This window comes from Sardina pilchardus, chromosome 17, assembly GCF_963854185.1.
Source record: "Sardina pilchardus chromosome 17, fSarPil1.1, whole genome shotgun sequence".
Classification (NCBI taxonomy): Eukaryota; Metazoa; Chordata; class Actinopteri; order Clupeiformes; family Clupeidae; genus Sardina; species Sardina pilchardus.
Genome location: NC_085010.1, coordinates 12,777,294 through 12,794,190, shown reverse-complemented (window position 1 = coordinate 12,794,190; position 16,897 = coordinate 12,777,294). Strand labels below are relative to the sequence as shown.

Below are 16,897 nucleotides of genomic sequence, written 5' to 3'. Positions count from 1 at the left end.
AAGTGGCAGAAGAAGGAGGTAGAGGAAGGAAGCGCATGGTAAGTGCATTAAGTTATAAGTTATGTATTTATTTATTTGTAACCTTTCTTGCCATTTTACCTTGGTCCCTGCCCCATGTCTTTACCTCATTATTCTTAATGGCACTCATGAACTTTGTGGATTCCCATTTCAAAGGAAGATAATCTAATCAGAAAACAATTATGCATGGCATGCTTATCACTATTTGAAACTTCAAAGTGGTGAAAACCGACTATATTTCACGTAGCTGCTAGGAAATGACAGAACTGCTTGGCTGGACTTGTCAGCTGGTCTCCCTCCTCCTTCGACATAGTCCAAAGCACAAGCAAAATATTCCTACTTATGTTCTGAGATCTCACACTGACTTCAATCAATGTGGCATAACCATGCTCATGAGGGCTGCGTCTGTTTTTTTGTTTTGTTTTGTTTTGTTTTTGCTTTTTATTGGTGCTTTGGTTCTTTGGCAGGGTATTCTGGCTTCTTGCTGCATATTGTATCATGAAGGAGGGTCTTTCTTTATGGACCCGTGGTACAACATGACGTGACACATTTGCCAATGCTGCCAGCCAACTGGGAATTGCTGTTGTACCCTGTGTCATGTTGTGCAATGTTAAATAGGCTTGGGTATGGATCGCCCACTGTGAAATCCCCTACATATACCACAAGGGATTTAACACTTTCCCTGTGTATCTGGAGAAGACAAAACAAAAATGATTGGTTGATAGTGACAGGGATATGCAGATTTAAGGCATGATTGCAGGGTTTATAAATGCCTACAAAGTCTGCACTTGAAACTTTACTCAACACAAAAACGCAAAACAGGAACGGTTGTACTGTGTGAACTTCTAAAGTATTTTTTTGGCCTGCATCTGGGATGTGCACAATTACCTCCTTCAACTGATTATTGCAGGGTTTGGCAAAGGTAAGAGTTTGGTAAGGTATAGTAACCTCAGTTTTTATCTTATTCTCAGTTTTTCAATAGTATATTGTTGTGTGGAAGAAAGAAACACACCTATCATTCCCACCAGATACCCAGGCTGTTTGCTGGACACTTCAGTACTCTGGGGTCAGATAATGTGAGCAATGTTAGATTTTACGACATGACCTCAGCAAACATATCGTTGAAGTGCATCAGTTCACTGGCTAGCTGGTTTATGTAAGTGTCAACTGTGCGCTTACTGATGTTTGTACAGCTGTTATTTGGTTTGCTACATATTGACATAACGTTGTGCCTTTATAACATTGATTTCCACCAGAAACGATACCATATCATTATTACAATGCATTCAGAAAAGACATAAACCTTTCATGGTGATTTATTAAGCCATCATTGAAATATGAAACAATCTTCACCTCTCTGCCTGTATGATGGGCCTGCCTAACAATGAAAGATTGCACTGCTTTTAAACCAGAAAGAGAAACAAATAATGCATACGTGCTGTGTTTTCTCTTTTAGTGTCATTTTAATGGCAAAACAAGATTCATTTTTACAGCAGTGAAAGAACATGGTGAGATGTATGGGCTTATGAGTATGAATGAACAATGTGTTGTTTGTATTAGTAAAGAAACTCAGGCAGGTGATTGTGTGCTATGAATTTCCTTTGATATAAGAGGAAATTATGAGTATACGTGTAAAGAGTGGGTGCAGTGATGACGAGAGTCGTTTGTGGGTGGGGGGTACCCCAAATGTGTGTGGGTAGAGGGAAGCTCTGCTGAGCCAAAGCGGTAGCGGCGGCATTGGGGAGGCCTCATGTCATGTGACGGCCACATTCTGGTTCCCCTCGGGCGTGAAAAACTGCACCTTAGGCACAGCTAGCGAGGAGTTGTTCCGGCGCATTCCGGCGGTGGCGTTGACCTTCCGCATGGAGTTGTTGCGCCGCATGGAGTTGCGCTTGCGTAGTGAGTTCTGGTGCGACAGCTCGCTCTTCTGCAGCGTCTGGATGAGGATGGACGGCTTTTCGTCCAGCTCTCGCGCGCTGCACGGTGGCGTCGCCACCTTCACGGTGTTCCCGAACTTGGAGTAGTCCACCGAGTACACGCCCTCCTCCTCCGTCACGATGGGCACGAAGCGGTGGCCCCACTGGATCTCCTCTGTCACATAAGATGTCCTCGCCTGCGTTGTGATGCCTGTGGTCTCCACCACGCCCTCCAGGATCACGATCACTTCCAGGTCGCTGCACTGCAACTCCATAGCCGAGAGGTCGTACAGTGGGCTGTTCTTGTCGATCACGTGGCAGATGACCAGTGGCGAGAGGAGGAAGATGTTGTTCCCAGCCACCGCACTCTCAGTCGGCACCTCAATCTGGTGGATGGGGATGACCTCCCCTTCGGGCGTAGTGGTCTTGCGCACCACCTGTGGTAGTGCAGATGTAAGAAAATATATGTCTTTATATGTGACCAACTCAAGTAACCACCTGCAATACCTGTAGGTGTAAGAAAATATCAATAGCCTACACTTGAATGGTATTGTGGCATTTCATTTAGCAATACTGTGTATTTTACAAAAACACTGCTTTATGAACTTAATTTGTTTGTATTTTAAATTATCGCCGTTTTTGTGAAATTTGATACTGTATCGCAATATATCACAATATATTGAATTGTAATCTCAGTATCGTGACACATATCGTATCATCATACCTGAAGCCTTACTGAGGCGCCAATTATCATGCTTTTGCGCAGGTCCCCTACACGAATCATGAAGCAGAGGCGGTTGTTGCGCACGGCGATGACGGCATGGCGACTGAAGATGAGCGTCTCTGCGCGGCGGTGTGACTGTGCCGTCTTCATGAAGATGCAGCCGAGCATCACGGCGTTGATGATCAGACCCGCGATGTTCTGCAGTATCAAGACCGTGATCGCCACTGGGCACTGCTCCGTGATCATGCGTCCGCCGAAGCCGATGGTGACTTGGACCTCAATGGAGAAGAGGAAGGCGGATGTGAAAGATCTGGACAGCGGAAGAGGATGGAGTAAAACTCAAGTTCAAGTTCAATAATTTATTGCCATTCCAACAGAGTTGATTGAAATTTGTCTTAGTGCCATTCCAGTTAAAAAGGCAGTACATACATACACAGAACATACAGTTCAAGAAAAGCACTTACATAGACAATCATTCAAACCAATAAAAAACCTGTATAGTTAAGCTTACGCTATTACAACTTCCCATAAAGTGTCTTGTGCAGCTCATTAAAGTGCATTTATTTTGAAAGAGGTCATTTGGGAAGCACCTATTAGACCTCTGAAGTTCGCCAACAAAAAGGACCCAAGGCTGCCATCTTTGCTAAGGTGTTAGCTGAGGATATCTACCTTGAAAGTTGCACTGCAAGTTTACGGTGCGGGGTAGCAAAAGTCATTGGGAAGATTTCAATAGTCACTAAAATACAGAGGACAAAAGAGTGTAGGGCAAAACGTCTGCATATCAGACTTCTTTTGGTCTCCGCAACAGGTGTGATAATTTCAAATCCCCATGTTATATTCCCATAGGAAAAATGGCAAGATCCCGGATCTCCTTGTATGGGCAAAGATGGCAGCTGTTTTGTAGAAACTATAGGTGGTTTATGTCCACACAGACTTTAGTTTTAAGGTAATCCCCCCACCAAGTCTTTGAATATGATACATTTCAGATAATTGTGTTAATTGCACGCACACACACACACACACACACACACACACACACACACACACACACACACACACACACACACACACACACACACACACACAGAGAGAGAGAGAGATTTTAGCTTTCAAAATGCCTGATGACATGTGCATGACAATCATTCAGAATATTTGATGACACTCCATCCCCAACAAGAAAAATGAATTTTAGCACCAAATTGCCTACTTAAGTTCCCAGCTTTACGTGTGTGGAGTCAAACTATTTTAACCCAGGACAGTATATTTAATGCAATATTAAGCTTTATAAGCGTTATATCACACACGCACACACACACACACACACACACACACACACACACACACACACACACAAAATTCTATTTCCTAGGCTATATATTTTTCCTTTTCTCTTTTTTTCCAAGATGCACTTACTTACCTAACTTGAGCGACACATTTATCGATGCCGGAGCCGCGGTGAGGGTCCAAGTCTCCATGGGCAAAAGCAACAAGCCACCAACCCATGCCAAAAAGTAACCAACTACAAAGAAACGTCATCGTGAAAATGACCAGTGTGAAGCGCCATTTAAGGTCTACCAAAGTTGTGAAAACATCTTGAAGAAATCGACCCTGCTCACGGATATTCTTGTGCGCCAGGTTGCAAGAGCCATTTTTTGCGATGAAACGCGCTTTATTAACTCGGTCTCTGAAGACAGGTTTTCGGGGCATACGCGACGCAAGTGCCGGTAGTGCAAATTCCTCGGGTATTATGCTTTTTCGTGCCAACATCCTTGCCAAAAGTTACTTAACAAACGTCAAGCAAAAATACCAATGAACTATAATCAAAACAATACAAAATAAGTTGGAAAATCGTATCCGTCACCCGCAAATAGGAGGAAGCCCTCACTTGATGTCAATCCGCATTCTACACGTATTCAACTTTTCAGCGCATCTTTCCACACCAAAAAACAAAAAAAGTTACCTGAGCAGTAACACTAACCACACGCTTCGATCATTTTCACCTGAATTTCGCCATAAATTGTTGACGTGTAATCTATAAATTTCGCTGACTTGCGCCTTCAAGAAACTTTCTCTGCTTTGGAGTTTCCACTTATCCCGACGCATCCTCAGTCCAATTGACGTAGGCTACTGCAAATGGGCGGTAACACCGAATTAATGGCTCGAATTTGGACCAAAGATCAAGATGTTGAGATAAAAGTGTTGTTACTTATTTACGTGCATATTCGTGACTTAATTTGTTTCATTAATAGGTTGAATTGTGTAAGGCGCGTCAAAAACACCTCAAAATCATACAGCTGGATTTTATTCTGACAACTAGTCATAGCCTAGTTGAGTATTTCTTTGAAATAGCCTACATGTATATAAATACAACGCTATTAAATTAATAGACCTACATTCCCGAGCTCAAATCAAATAGGCTAATCAAAATTGGTGCATTGGATAATTATCTTCTGCAACGCCTAAACTGAACGCCAGGAGGCGCCATGTAGTCATTGATGATCGCAATAAGCACAGTAAGTAAAACGCTGTCGCAATTGGTTGTGAACTCTTATCTGTATTTCTTATCTTGTAACCAGGATCCGTCTCTGTAAAATTATTGGCTATAAACACAAAATTGATGAGTGGAGCTGGGTGTAAACTCTACCAAAGTTGGTGAAATTATTATTGTAACTCGTATGGACATAAAAGTGAATGGCAACAACACTATGACACATAAATAAATATGCAAGATCAGTGGTAAGACATTAATGAATGATAAAGACACAGAGTAAAACAGATTTGTTAAATGTTTAATCAGTCATGACAAAAATAATTACATATGTACATTTAAGACAGTGCCCACAAATAATAATAAAAAAAAGACTATAAGAGTCCTACTAAAACAGACACTTGACTGCAAAGAGCTTTGGAGCAAGCTGTTCACAGGAAAAATCTTTATGCTATGACAAGTGTGATTTGTGTACAAGGTGGCCTGGCATTCCACGGCCTGTGTCAGCTGACCTTGTGAAACTGTGCAGACCCCCCCCCCCCCCAGACTACCAGAGGAAGACCGCCTTTCAAGAGTCATAATACCCCTGAGGTTATCCCAACATACACACTTCTCCAGATCTCGTAGATCGCCAAACGCTGACGGTGATGCTGTTCACTTACTTAGAATAAGCAAGCAATCAGTCACAAAAAATAGTACAAGCAACCCTGAAGATGGCAGCCTAAAATGGAAGTTAAAATTACCCTCAACATTCGAAAACATACGCACATATATGAACAACATATATACACAAACATTATCAGTCTGAACACAGTGCACAAGAACATACTTTGCAATAATGACTTGCATTACACACGAGCAATTGCACGCGAGAGGATATTAAAGGGTTAATCCACACTGCCTCATCCAAGGACATGCAGCCAGGGGCCTGAGAGAGAGAGAGAGAGAGAGAGAGAGAGAGAGAGAGAGAGAGAGAGATAGAGAGAGACACAGAGAGAGACAGAGAGAGAGACAAAGAGAGAAAGGGAGAGGGGGAGACGGGGAAGACTCACAGAGGCGTTAAATAAACCACCTGAACGAGACGAACAGCGAGTGCAAATGAGATTTTGCATCACTGTGCCAAAACAGCCCCTCTCTTGTGCTGTTCAGACCATGGAAGGGTGATTACGAGGCGTCAGAGTGTGAAAACCAAAGGCAACATAGTTATAAACAAGGTACCATGTAATAAAATATAGTACACACAAAAAAAATGAAAATAAAATAAGTAAAATATGATAAAAGTTTATGTGACAAGTACTGGTGCGTGTGTGTCACCATGGCAGATCAAGTGAAATGAGGCCAAGTAATATGGCCTATATACTCAAAGCCATCACACATTTTGGCACTCAGGCTAAAAAATACAAATTTATCAATAACATTATGATATAAAATCTTCATTGATCATGTGAATTGAAATATCTATGGGTGCAGAATGAACAGATACTCCACTCTCCCGAAAGCAAGTGCTCTAAATACTTTATTTACTGCTAAGAATAATACTGTTTCTAATCTCTCAAACACCGACTATACAGAGCCAATAGCCAGTGGATTAGAGCGACGTAAACTACAGTATGTGCCTGTGGTGTGTTTTTGTTGTTGTTTTGTTTTTACACAAAAATCACAAATCACCCATTGGGTGAAGTCAGTGCTTTAGGAGAGCGAGCTCTTTGGAGTGTCCATCTTACCCAGGACTAACATAAAAAAAAAAAAAAAATCAGCATTGCACATTACAGACAGACAGACAGTTTGCCAGTCAACGATTGGACCGACAATCCTGTACAGTGTTTGTACCAGTCAATTCCTAAAACATCTTCTTGGATAAGAGTACGAAAAATAACATATAATGCATATACACCAATACACCAATATATTTCATTAGACAATGATAATACGGATAACATAGTTAACATGTTAAGGACTACGAGTGTTTATATAAAAAAGGCTATAATCCTTTAAAGCAGCCATTTGACGAGTCACAAATTAACCTGAGCCTTGCATGGCTCTTGTTCAGCTCAAAATAAATAGCATTTAGTGCTAGTAGGCTAACTGTCTTGATAAGGCAAACAGTGGTGTCCGTGTGTGACGTTTTTTTTTTTTTTTTTTTTACAAAGTTAACGAATACGGCAGTACCATGCATAGAAAAACAAGCGTCAAAAAATACAGTACATTTTGGATATCCTGTGATTTTGATACAATGTAAAATGTTTGTAATAAAAGTCCCCAATTGTTTTTGCACCATGTCCTTAGTAACGTTGAAGTTCAGGAAAGGGGCGAGACAGACTATGATTTGGACGAATCAGAAGAGTCTACATGTCCGCTTTGACAAAGGAAGCGAAGAGGCCGCCTTCCTGTTCGAGTAATGTCTCTGGTTTGTCGTACTCCAAGATGTTCCCACGTTTCATTACAATCACCAGATCAGCTGTCAGGATGGTGTGGACACGATGCTGGAAGACACACAAACACACACACATTAATCAGCTAGTAGTGACAGGCCATGGTTTGACTCTTGTAACAACAGTAATGCCACTTAAAGTAATTAGACAATTCCACTGCCTCAAAAAGAAAAATAATCTTAGCACTATGGCAAGTGGATTTAATAGCCTGATGATCTAATGAAATAAGTTCACATCTCCAAATTTCAAACCATGGCACCTGCAAATACTTCAGTTTATCAAGTCTGTGGAGTCAAATGTTTATTCTGTACAGTGATTTCTTAATGAACTATTAGATATTGCCAGATACTCACTACACCAACACACTAGCTGTTACAGAGAAAATGAACGGGAATGTGTATACAGTATGGTAACCCAGTTAAAAGTTTAACTCGTTTAGCAGGTGCAGCAGCTGGCTCAAAGACGCCAGTTGCAGTCAGTGGTCACTGCCAGCGCAGGAACTCGCAGTGCAACTGCGTCCATCAACACTGAGATGGAACACAAATGGGGGATGTTGTGACTGTGTGCCACTGCTGCACCCAGACCCAAGATGGCAGCAGCATCGCGGCGGTGGGGGTGGTGGTGGTTGTGGAGGTGGAGGTGATAGTGGTGTTGGTGGTACCAACCAGGGTGTCCAGCGCAGTGTGGCGGTGGCTGAATGGCAGGAAGGTATGTGACGTTGGCAGACGCAGGGGGAAAGGGCGAGGGGGGTTACTTGTGAGTCCTCACAAGCTCACTGAAGATGCTGTCCTGCTTGGCCAGCAGGTTGGCCGCACTGTCACACTCCACCAAATTCCCCGAGGTGAACACCAGCACCTGCTCCGCTTCCAGAATGGAAGCAACCAGGTGCTGTGCAGGAGAGACACGACGACACGACGACAGATAGACAGACAGGCAGAGATAGAGACAGACAGACAGACATGGGAAACAGACAGATGAAGAAGACAGTGAGGCAGGGGGGAAAAGGAGGAGGAAAAAGAAGAGGAAGGGAATGATAAGCAAGACAGAAAGCAAGCGAGCAAAGACAAAGCTTTCTAACTGCTGCTAGTGCTTTCATCTGAATAAACCATCAGAGAGACAGGCAGGCAGGCAGGCAGGCTGACTGAGTGGTTGTTTCTGTAAATGCCATTTTTCTTTCCGCTAGTTTTTTTTTTTTTTTTTTAAAAAGCCAAAGAGTGATATGGCAAACTGAAATAGGAAAGGAAACATATATGGAAAAGAGGAAAAATCTGAAAACTTAAAAGTGCTACAAGCTTCAGATTGAGTTAGTTTTACGGATATAGGGCTTTCGGATAGCCTGTGTTTGGGAGGAGAGGAAATACTTCGCCAGTCTTCTTTGGGGAGAGAATTAGCAAAAGCATCAACTTACTGCAATGGTGACCACAGTCCTGTCAGCAAATGCCGTCATAACCACCTTCTGAAGAATGTTTTCCTGTTAAATGAGAATAAACACATGTATTTATTGTTTTGACCTTATGCTTATGGATCAACAAAAACAACAGAATAATAAATAAATACACAAACAAACAAATTAAACAAACAGATGTTATTCTGTGCTAGGGTTTATACTGTATGTATATGAATACTGTATGTATATGTACTGTATATGTATATGTACTGTATATAGAAATTGTATATCTGAGGTGCTCGTAAAACATTGAATATCCCAATCTGTTAAAAAATACTTTATTTTCATGACTTTCAACCTTTAAAAACGGGTTTCGGCGTCAAGCCTTCATTTGGAACTCCTTGGACACTGGAGTGCTGATTTGTTTGGTCTGAGCTGATGACCACAGACTGTCTCATGAGGCCCCGGTAGGGAACAGTTGGTACAACATGTTGGCGCTGCCCATGCCATCCCTACCCGCTGAAATCTGATCGAGTCAGAGTGCCATCTGCTCTGGTAAAATAATCAGAGCCACTTGGCACTTTCCTTGTGCCCAGACAAAAACATGGCCAAGACTTTCTACATCAGGAGTGCCCGATTTAGGGCCCCAGGGCCACATAAGACCCGTTTTGTATTCTTATTTGGCCCACGTCGTTGGTTCTAAACGTATGTCAACCGCTGGGAATTTCTGTCCCAACTGTTTTTTTAAGGGTTAGCTGCTTGGAGAGCTCGTGTCAGCAGAGATCAACAGGCCCGTGACACGAGTGTGAGTAGCTGGGGACACACCAGAGCGCTGTCTGAGGCAGTGGCATACTGACAATAATATGACACAATTTAATGTAAACGCTTATTTTTGGCCCCTGGCCCTCCATCCAGATTTAACGTTGGCCCTTAATTGGGAAGATGAATAACTGTATAAGGACAGCAAGGGTAGATTGCTTTGTTTGTTTGTTTGTTTGTTTGTTGAAGACCCAACTCAAGACCCAAAAGCACCTCCTCTCGTAACACTTCTGACAACTCAACACTGTTAACACGTACTTACCATGCACTTATCATGTACTCATCATGCACTTACCATCCCTCTTCTACTCCATCTACCAGTTTTTCCTCCAGCTACACTTTGACTAGTTGTTGAAACTTCTGCAGTTTCATTCTCTGATAATGGTATTTATTTATGTGGTAGTAATTGTTACCTAAGGTCTCCTCTGAATTGCAGCTTGAATGTTATTCCTCATTTTTGTAAGTCACTTTGGATAAAAGCGTAATGAATAATAAATGTTTGACGAGTACAGATTGTATACATTACACCAGCTATTAGATCCACAGGTGCTTGCTATGTCACAGATGTTACCCTGGAGATCATAGCCTACCGTTGCCATGTCAATGGAGGCGGTTGCCTCGTCCATGATGAGGATGCTGCTCTTGCGGACGAAGGCTCTGGCCAGGCAGAAGAGTTGCCGTTGGCCGACGCTAAAGTTCTCCCCTCCCTCGGTCACGACGCCATCTACAGACAACATACACATCCAAGTGAGGTTAACATAATTATTAATTATTAATTATTAATAACATACTTACTATTTTTCTAAAATGTGCTTGTTTTATCTTAATTCACTGTATTCATCTCAGCATTATTGAAAATAAGAGCTATACTTGTTCACACTCCGATGAATTTATGAGGCACATTTAGCACTTATGCTAAGGCTTATGCTAAGCTACTACTCAATGCATCCACATCAACATGTTTCAGCATCCTAGACAAATTAGCAAACTGAATATACCAAATATATTATAATGTTTTGTGCACATACAGCATTTGCATCTGTAAAAAGTACATACAACATATTCACTATGGTTCTAAGACAAAAATGCTTTCAACTGTTGATGTTGATGAGTGCATGCAGGTAGTGCATTGATCCTGTTCACAGATGAATAATAATGAGTTAGTGAATGTGTACCTAGTCCTCCCGGCAGTGCTTTGACCATGTTCTTCAGCTGGGCGATCTCCAGTGCCTCCCATAGTCTGTCATCAGTGCAGGTGCGCTCTGGATCCAGGTTAAACCTGTTCAACAAGGTTCACATCATGTGTTCAGAAACAATATACCAACAATGCCAAAGGCACCAGTGCACCCTATTATATCATAGAGGGAGCTACCACCATAAATAACACTTGAACAACAGCAACAATAACAACAACAGTAATCCACTGTGTGATATCAATCAGCTGATTTACTCTAAGGCTACATGCACTAATGTGGGTTGATGTGAAATGGCATTCACGTGATTTCAATTCAAGATGCCCTACAAGTACAATGGCTCATACAAAAACAATACATACCAATTGCTGACATGAAATGCATAAGAAAAAAAAATCTGCCAGATACATTTTACAAAGCGAGGTGTATGCTTAGATCTTCGATTGTGTTGCATGTTTCTTCTTCGGTGTTTCCTTAAGGCCTTGCAGATAAACACAGGAGGATGACCATAACAGGAGAAGCCAGGAGGCCTGGACTAAGGCCATCCTCCTTCAGATCCTCCAAATCACGAATGAGGATGCTTCCTAGTATACTCACTCATTAGGTAAATGTTTTTCAGCACCCATAATTTTTGTTTTAATCACCCCATGAGACACTGTAATTTATCGTGCAAACTAATGAAAGATCTGAAGCAATAAATAAGGCCAAAGATTACCCAAGATAAGCAATGACATGATGTTGGCCAGTAAAAGCTGGGACACTGACCCAATGATTTAGCTCTGAGACTCTCCCTGTGTTCAGGGTATGCACTCATTCGCAACATCATGCACGACACAGTGACTCACCAAGATATAGTTATACACCACACAGTGCTGCATTATATAGTGAATAACCACCACAACCATTCACATTTACATTTTACATTTACATACGGTTAATTCCTATGGCACACACTATATAGTGAACGAGGGGATGTCTTGGACAACAATAAGGGAAAACAAACGAGAGGAGCCCCAGTCTCAGTGAGCTGGACGCCACTTGTAAGAAAATTTGATTTCCGCTATATACCTATGGCACCACTGCTAACTGCCATATTAGCAGATCCACCACAAGGAGGAGGGGGAGGAGGAGAAGACACAGGCCTGCCTTCGTTACGCTTCCCTCGTTCACGTAAACATCACCACGGCAACAGGCCTGTCTCTTCCACAACGCCCCTGAGGCCTGCTCTCCTTCTTTTTTTCCCATTTTGTTCCTTCTCTCTCTCCTCACTCGTTAGAGCCTGAGAACATCTTTCTAAACAAACAGCACATGCTCCTTGTCTTTTTTATAACAAACACTCCACTTACGGATCTATAAATTACCCTGAAAACGTTCAAGCTGTGGGACCAGACCGACTGCATGTCAGCACAGGACGGTGGCAAAGTCCACAAACACGCTGTACACACACACAGTACATCATCGTCTCATTGTATATAGAGGCCTCTGGTTATATCCGCCTGAAGTCACATTATCTAGGCAGCAAATGTGTGGGGTGGACAGGCACAGTAACAGCTGATACGAGTCCTGATCTGGCCTGAAGCTGGCTCTGATCCGAGACGATTGTGGTGCAGATCGGGGTCACATTTGTCCCGGTCAGCTGCCATTTTGGGGGTACTTTTTATTTATGTGTCTTGTTTATTTAGATAGCAGTTAAGCTCACTGGAAAGAGAGAGAGAGAGAGAGAGAGAGAGAGAGAGAGAGAGAGAGAGAGAGAGAGAGAGAGAGAGAGAGAGAGAGAAAGAAAGGAGTAGGAGAGGAGGACAGCACAGATAAAGTGGACCAGGGAGGAATATCTCTGATCAGGCATAAATCCAAGACAGCTATCCATTTTTCCACTGCGTGATGAGGAAGTGAGTGTTTATTTAAACTTGGCCCAGCTTGCTTGTGCTAACATGAATCCTCAGCTGCTTTGGTCACTGTTTATGTGGGCTTTATGCTTGTGTGCATCTATCCATGCATTGTACACAAGTACTCGTGTGTGTGTGTGTGTGTGTGTGTGTGTGTGTGTGTGTGTGTGTGTGTGTATGTGCGAGCACATGCGTACCGGATGGAGCCGCTGAAGAGTACCGGGTCTTGGAGGATGATGGAGAGTCTGGACCTCAGCGTCTGCAGGGGCAGCTTGCAGATGTCAATGCCGTCGATGACAATCTTCCCTGTGGGACACGAACACACGAACACACACACACACACACACACACAAGCACTGTGAGTCTTAACATCTAAACAAGTGAACACAACTTAATCAGCTTTCAGATGTCATCGATGACAATCTTCCCTGCAAGACACACAAGCCACAGTATAGCACACAGACACAGACACACACAGACACACACACACACACACACACACACACACACACACACACTTTAAGCCTTAACGACCAATCTTAACTGAAGAAGTAATTCTATCCTCAATAGAATTGGTCGCCCATTCCAACTAATTTCATCACTGAATAAACGAATGGCTGAAAAATAAAGTTGAAATGAAAAAAATTGTAACTTGGGAAAAAAACTTGGGTGTCCTGACTGTTTCAGACATTCAAGTATTTGTTTCCAGTCTCTTGAGCACGCTCATTTTCCATCTGTAATGCTACAAGCACGGTGCCGCTCTAAACTGTTGTTCCATAAAGTTTAACAATCATTTGTGGGCTTGGTGTTTATGTCACCTTGGAGAGCTCATTTACAGAAACGTTAATGAAAAATGCCGCTTGATACCACTGTCTGTGAGCGAGACCCACTCCTGGAGTGCATATTTCAAACATCACCGCACCAAGGTTTTTAGGCTATGGCTTTATAAGGAGATGGCCTGTCTTGAGTTTATCTCATTTGAGTCAGGATAGGCCACGGTGGAAAGCTATGCTGTATATTGTTTGATTTGGCTTTGTTTCGTTTTTGGTCTTAAGCTGCTGGAGCGTGCCATAAATAAGGGCCTTGGTGTGGAAAAAAACATTCATAACAATTAGTGAATTTATAACACCGTTAGCTTTAACGCTCTCAAATGCAAAAATGATGTCAAGTGACTTCTGTTCTGTCCTTGGAACGCGAACCACAAACAGATGACCCGTTTTGGATTCCTATTTACTATTTCCCATTTCCCAGTTCCCAGTTCCCAGCCTGCCTGGTTGTGCTATGGGCTGGCTGTATTGCATCATCAAAGCCTGTCAAGGCTGACAGTGACCATACACAGCACACCATAAACAGAGGAAGCTGGAATTGGACTGGAGGAGTCTCTGGCGTGGATAGTTTTACTGTATCAGATGGGAATGGGGATCAGGAGAAAGCACACCAGGGCCAAATGGCATAGAGTACCCCTCCTCTCCCCTCTTTGTACTGTATTTCTTCTTTATGGCGCAGAGGAGAGTGTGTGTGTGTGTGTGGGTGGGGGTGTGTGTGTGTGTGACTGTGAGTGAGTGAATGTGTATGCCATTTCCTCTTAATGCCTTATAATGGATGTCTCAGTGAGTGAGTTTATGATTGTGTGTGTGTGTGTGTGTGTGTGTGTGTACTGTGTGCAGTGATATCACTGTATTATAACTAACTAATGGATCTTGAGGAGATATACACTGATGTAAAGCTTGCCAATGAGACTTAGAGGTCTGTGAGCAGTTTTGTCTTCGCCTGGCAGTAAACCAGACCCTGGAATCTTTGCAGATTAAGGGTCTGGCCACGAATAATGAAAATGGCCCAAGCATGCGTTTGAAAATCTCACTGCACACAAATGGATAACACTACAACCAATGTTTTTACTCTGACTGATTCTGGACTTCGACGCAATTGAATAACTACGAACAAAACCAAAAGTTGTAGCACTGTCATCATCAGTTCAGCCTCGCTGATTTGATTGGTTAGCTCCGATATTGGTGCAAAATGTAATGTGTATCATTGCTTGTGGCCAGAGTATCTTGCAGACACAATTCAAATTGTGTTCTCGCGAGAACTCTGGATTTCCAGGGTAGCTTTGTAGCTTTGGGAGTGAAACTCAATCCCTGGGGACCCCTATCTCCCTGGTAGATAAGAGGATCTGTACCTTGGTAGCTGTTAGCTATTAGCTGTTTTGCAGATGCTTATTGCTTAATGATAATGCTCTTATTCTTCTCATTACACTCTATTTCTACTCATAACACTTAATTTTACTGCCAGACACTAGACACCAATCTACACTGGCATTGCAGACTCTGATCAGCTTCTCTGATCACTGCTGGATAATCTTGTTATGCAATTCAAGTTTCGCTGAGGTATCATGTGCTCATGTCTGGTCCTGTTCTTTGACCACTGTAAGTTCATCAGATTATGAATTTTTGCCTTGTCCTCATTCAACTCCTGTCTGGATGTGCCTGCATACATACTTGCTTCTTATCTGACTGAAGCATAGTGTAGCCTACGTGAGTCCGTGCTTTAAGAACCAACTGTACTGTTGCCATGCCAACTGGTCTTCCTGTGTGCCCAAGTGCATCAAAACACACACACATGCACAGACATACACACACACACACACACACACACACACACACACACACACACACACACACAGACACAGACACAGACACAGACACAGACACAGACACACACACACACACAAACACACACCTACCGTGGAAAACATCCACCAGGTTGAAGAAAGCCAGCGAGAGGGAGGACTTCCCACTGCCCGTGCGCCCACAGATGCCCACCTACAGAGTTCAAAGGTCAAAGGTCACCACACATGAGCACTGGGGCACTGCCAGCTTCAGACAGCAGCCCAAGCATGTGACCCACTTTTCAACCAACTGTGACACTGACATGAAAAATTAAACACTAGGCAGACAAGGGCAGCAGGGTATAGCAGGCCTCAACTGACGTGCGTTCAAACAGTTAACACATCCTCACGATCAGGTGTCATTTCTGTCCATTTTACAATAGCGAAAACTCAGACTACTAGTGCTACCCATGTTCAAGTGTAAGTAAAAATCATTATGTGCATATTGTAAATACATAATATAAGAAGAATAATAATAACACAAATACATACTGCATATAAAAAGAAATAAATTAGTTACTGATATTTTAGGTCAATTAAACAACCTGAAGACAGTGGGTCTATTGTGGGAAGTCACTGGTATATCTGTATATGTCTGTCTTTTTGTACTCTTTATGTGTGTGTGTGTGTGTGTGTGTGTGTGTGTGTGTGTGTGTGTGTGTGTGTGTGTGATTTTTTTATCTGGACTTTGTAAACGAATAATAATAATAGTATATACACACACACACACACACACATACATACTGTACATACATACTGTATAATAATCATAGGTGTATAGTATGTACCTTCTGTCCAGGGTTGATGTAGGCACTGACGTGCTTGAGGACGGGTTTGAGCGAGGAGTCGTAGCGCACACACAGGTCCTGGATCTTAATCTCCCCCTGCTGGGGCCAGTCATCCGGCACCTGAGAATTATCTGGAACATTTTGCAAAGAGCTCAAAGTCAACGAGTGCGTCAAACAATGTGAGCAAGCCACCCAATTACGTAGGTTAAACTATTCAGAGATAGTTTAGAGATGTCTTAATAGCTCATCTACTGTAGGCTTAGACATGATGGGGGAATATCTATTCCGTTCATCAAACAATAAAATCATGTTATACGTAAAGCCACTCTCTCTCTTTAACAGCCTAATTTAATAGAACGATCAGATGTAAAAACCTGTGCTAAATGGAAAAGATGACTTAATAAAGCTTACCACACATATAATAAGATATTGGCATGAATTCAGATTCACAGATCAATCAATTCAAGAGCAATCAAACCATAACATTACTGTAAATCAGTAGAGTAGCAACATAGTTACATAGCTATATAGCCATAGCTATCCCTAATAAACAGTATACCCCAGAGAGAAGCCATGTT

At 42.4% G+C, this 16,897-nt stretch overlaps 2 protein-coding genes across 2 annotated transcripts in view; both read right to left on the bottom strand.

Moving 5' to 3' along the window:
* Window positions 1-1,348: 1,348 nt before the first annotated feature.
* On the bottom strand, window positions 1,349-4,733 carry kcnj8 (potassium inwardly rectifying channel subfamily J member 8). Its single transcript, XM_062517946.1, has 3 exons — window positions 4,076-4,733; window positions 2,659-2,968; window positions 1,349-2,371 (listed from the first exon to the last, which is right to left on the bottom strand). Exons 1-3 carry the CDS (start codon window positions 4,423-4,425, stop codon window positions 1,772-1,774), a joined length of 1,260 nt encoding a protein of 419 aa, XP_062373930.1. The 5' UTR covers window positions 4,426-4,733; the 3' UTR covers window positions 1,349-1,771.
* Window positions 4,734-7,524: 2,791 nt separating this feature from the next.
* abcc9 (ATP-binding cassette, sub-family C (CFTR/MRP), member 9) overlaps window positions 7,525-16,897 on the bottom strand; it is a 59,572-nt gene continuing 50,199 nt past the window's right edge. The window contains exons 32-39 of the mRNA XM_062518223.1: window positions 16,320-16,450; window positions 15,607-15,685; window positions 13,061-13,169; window positions 10,960-11,063; window positions 10,375-10,508; window positions 8,987-9,049; window positions 8,244-8,466; window positions 7,525-7,629 (exon numbers count right to left, since the gene is read on the bottom strand). Of these exons, the coding sequence (XP_062374207.1) occupies window positions 8,329-8,466; window positions 8,987-9,049; window positions 10,375-10,508; window positions 10,960-11,063; window positions 13,061-13,169; window positions 15,607-15,685; window positions 16,320-16,450 (758 nt within the window). The 3' untranslated portion in view covers window positions 7,525-7,629; window positions 8,244-8,328. The remainder of the gene's footprint in view (window positions 7,630-8,243; window positions 8,467-8,986; window positions 9,050-10,374; window positions 10,509-10,959; window positions 11,064-13,060; window positions 13,170-15,606; window positions 15,686-16,319; window positions 16,451-16,897) is intronic.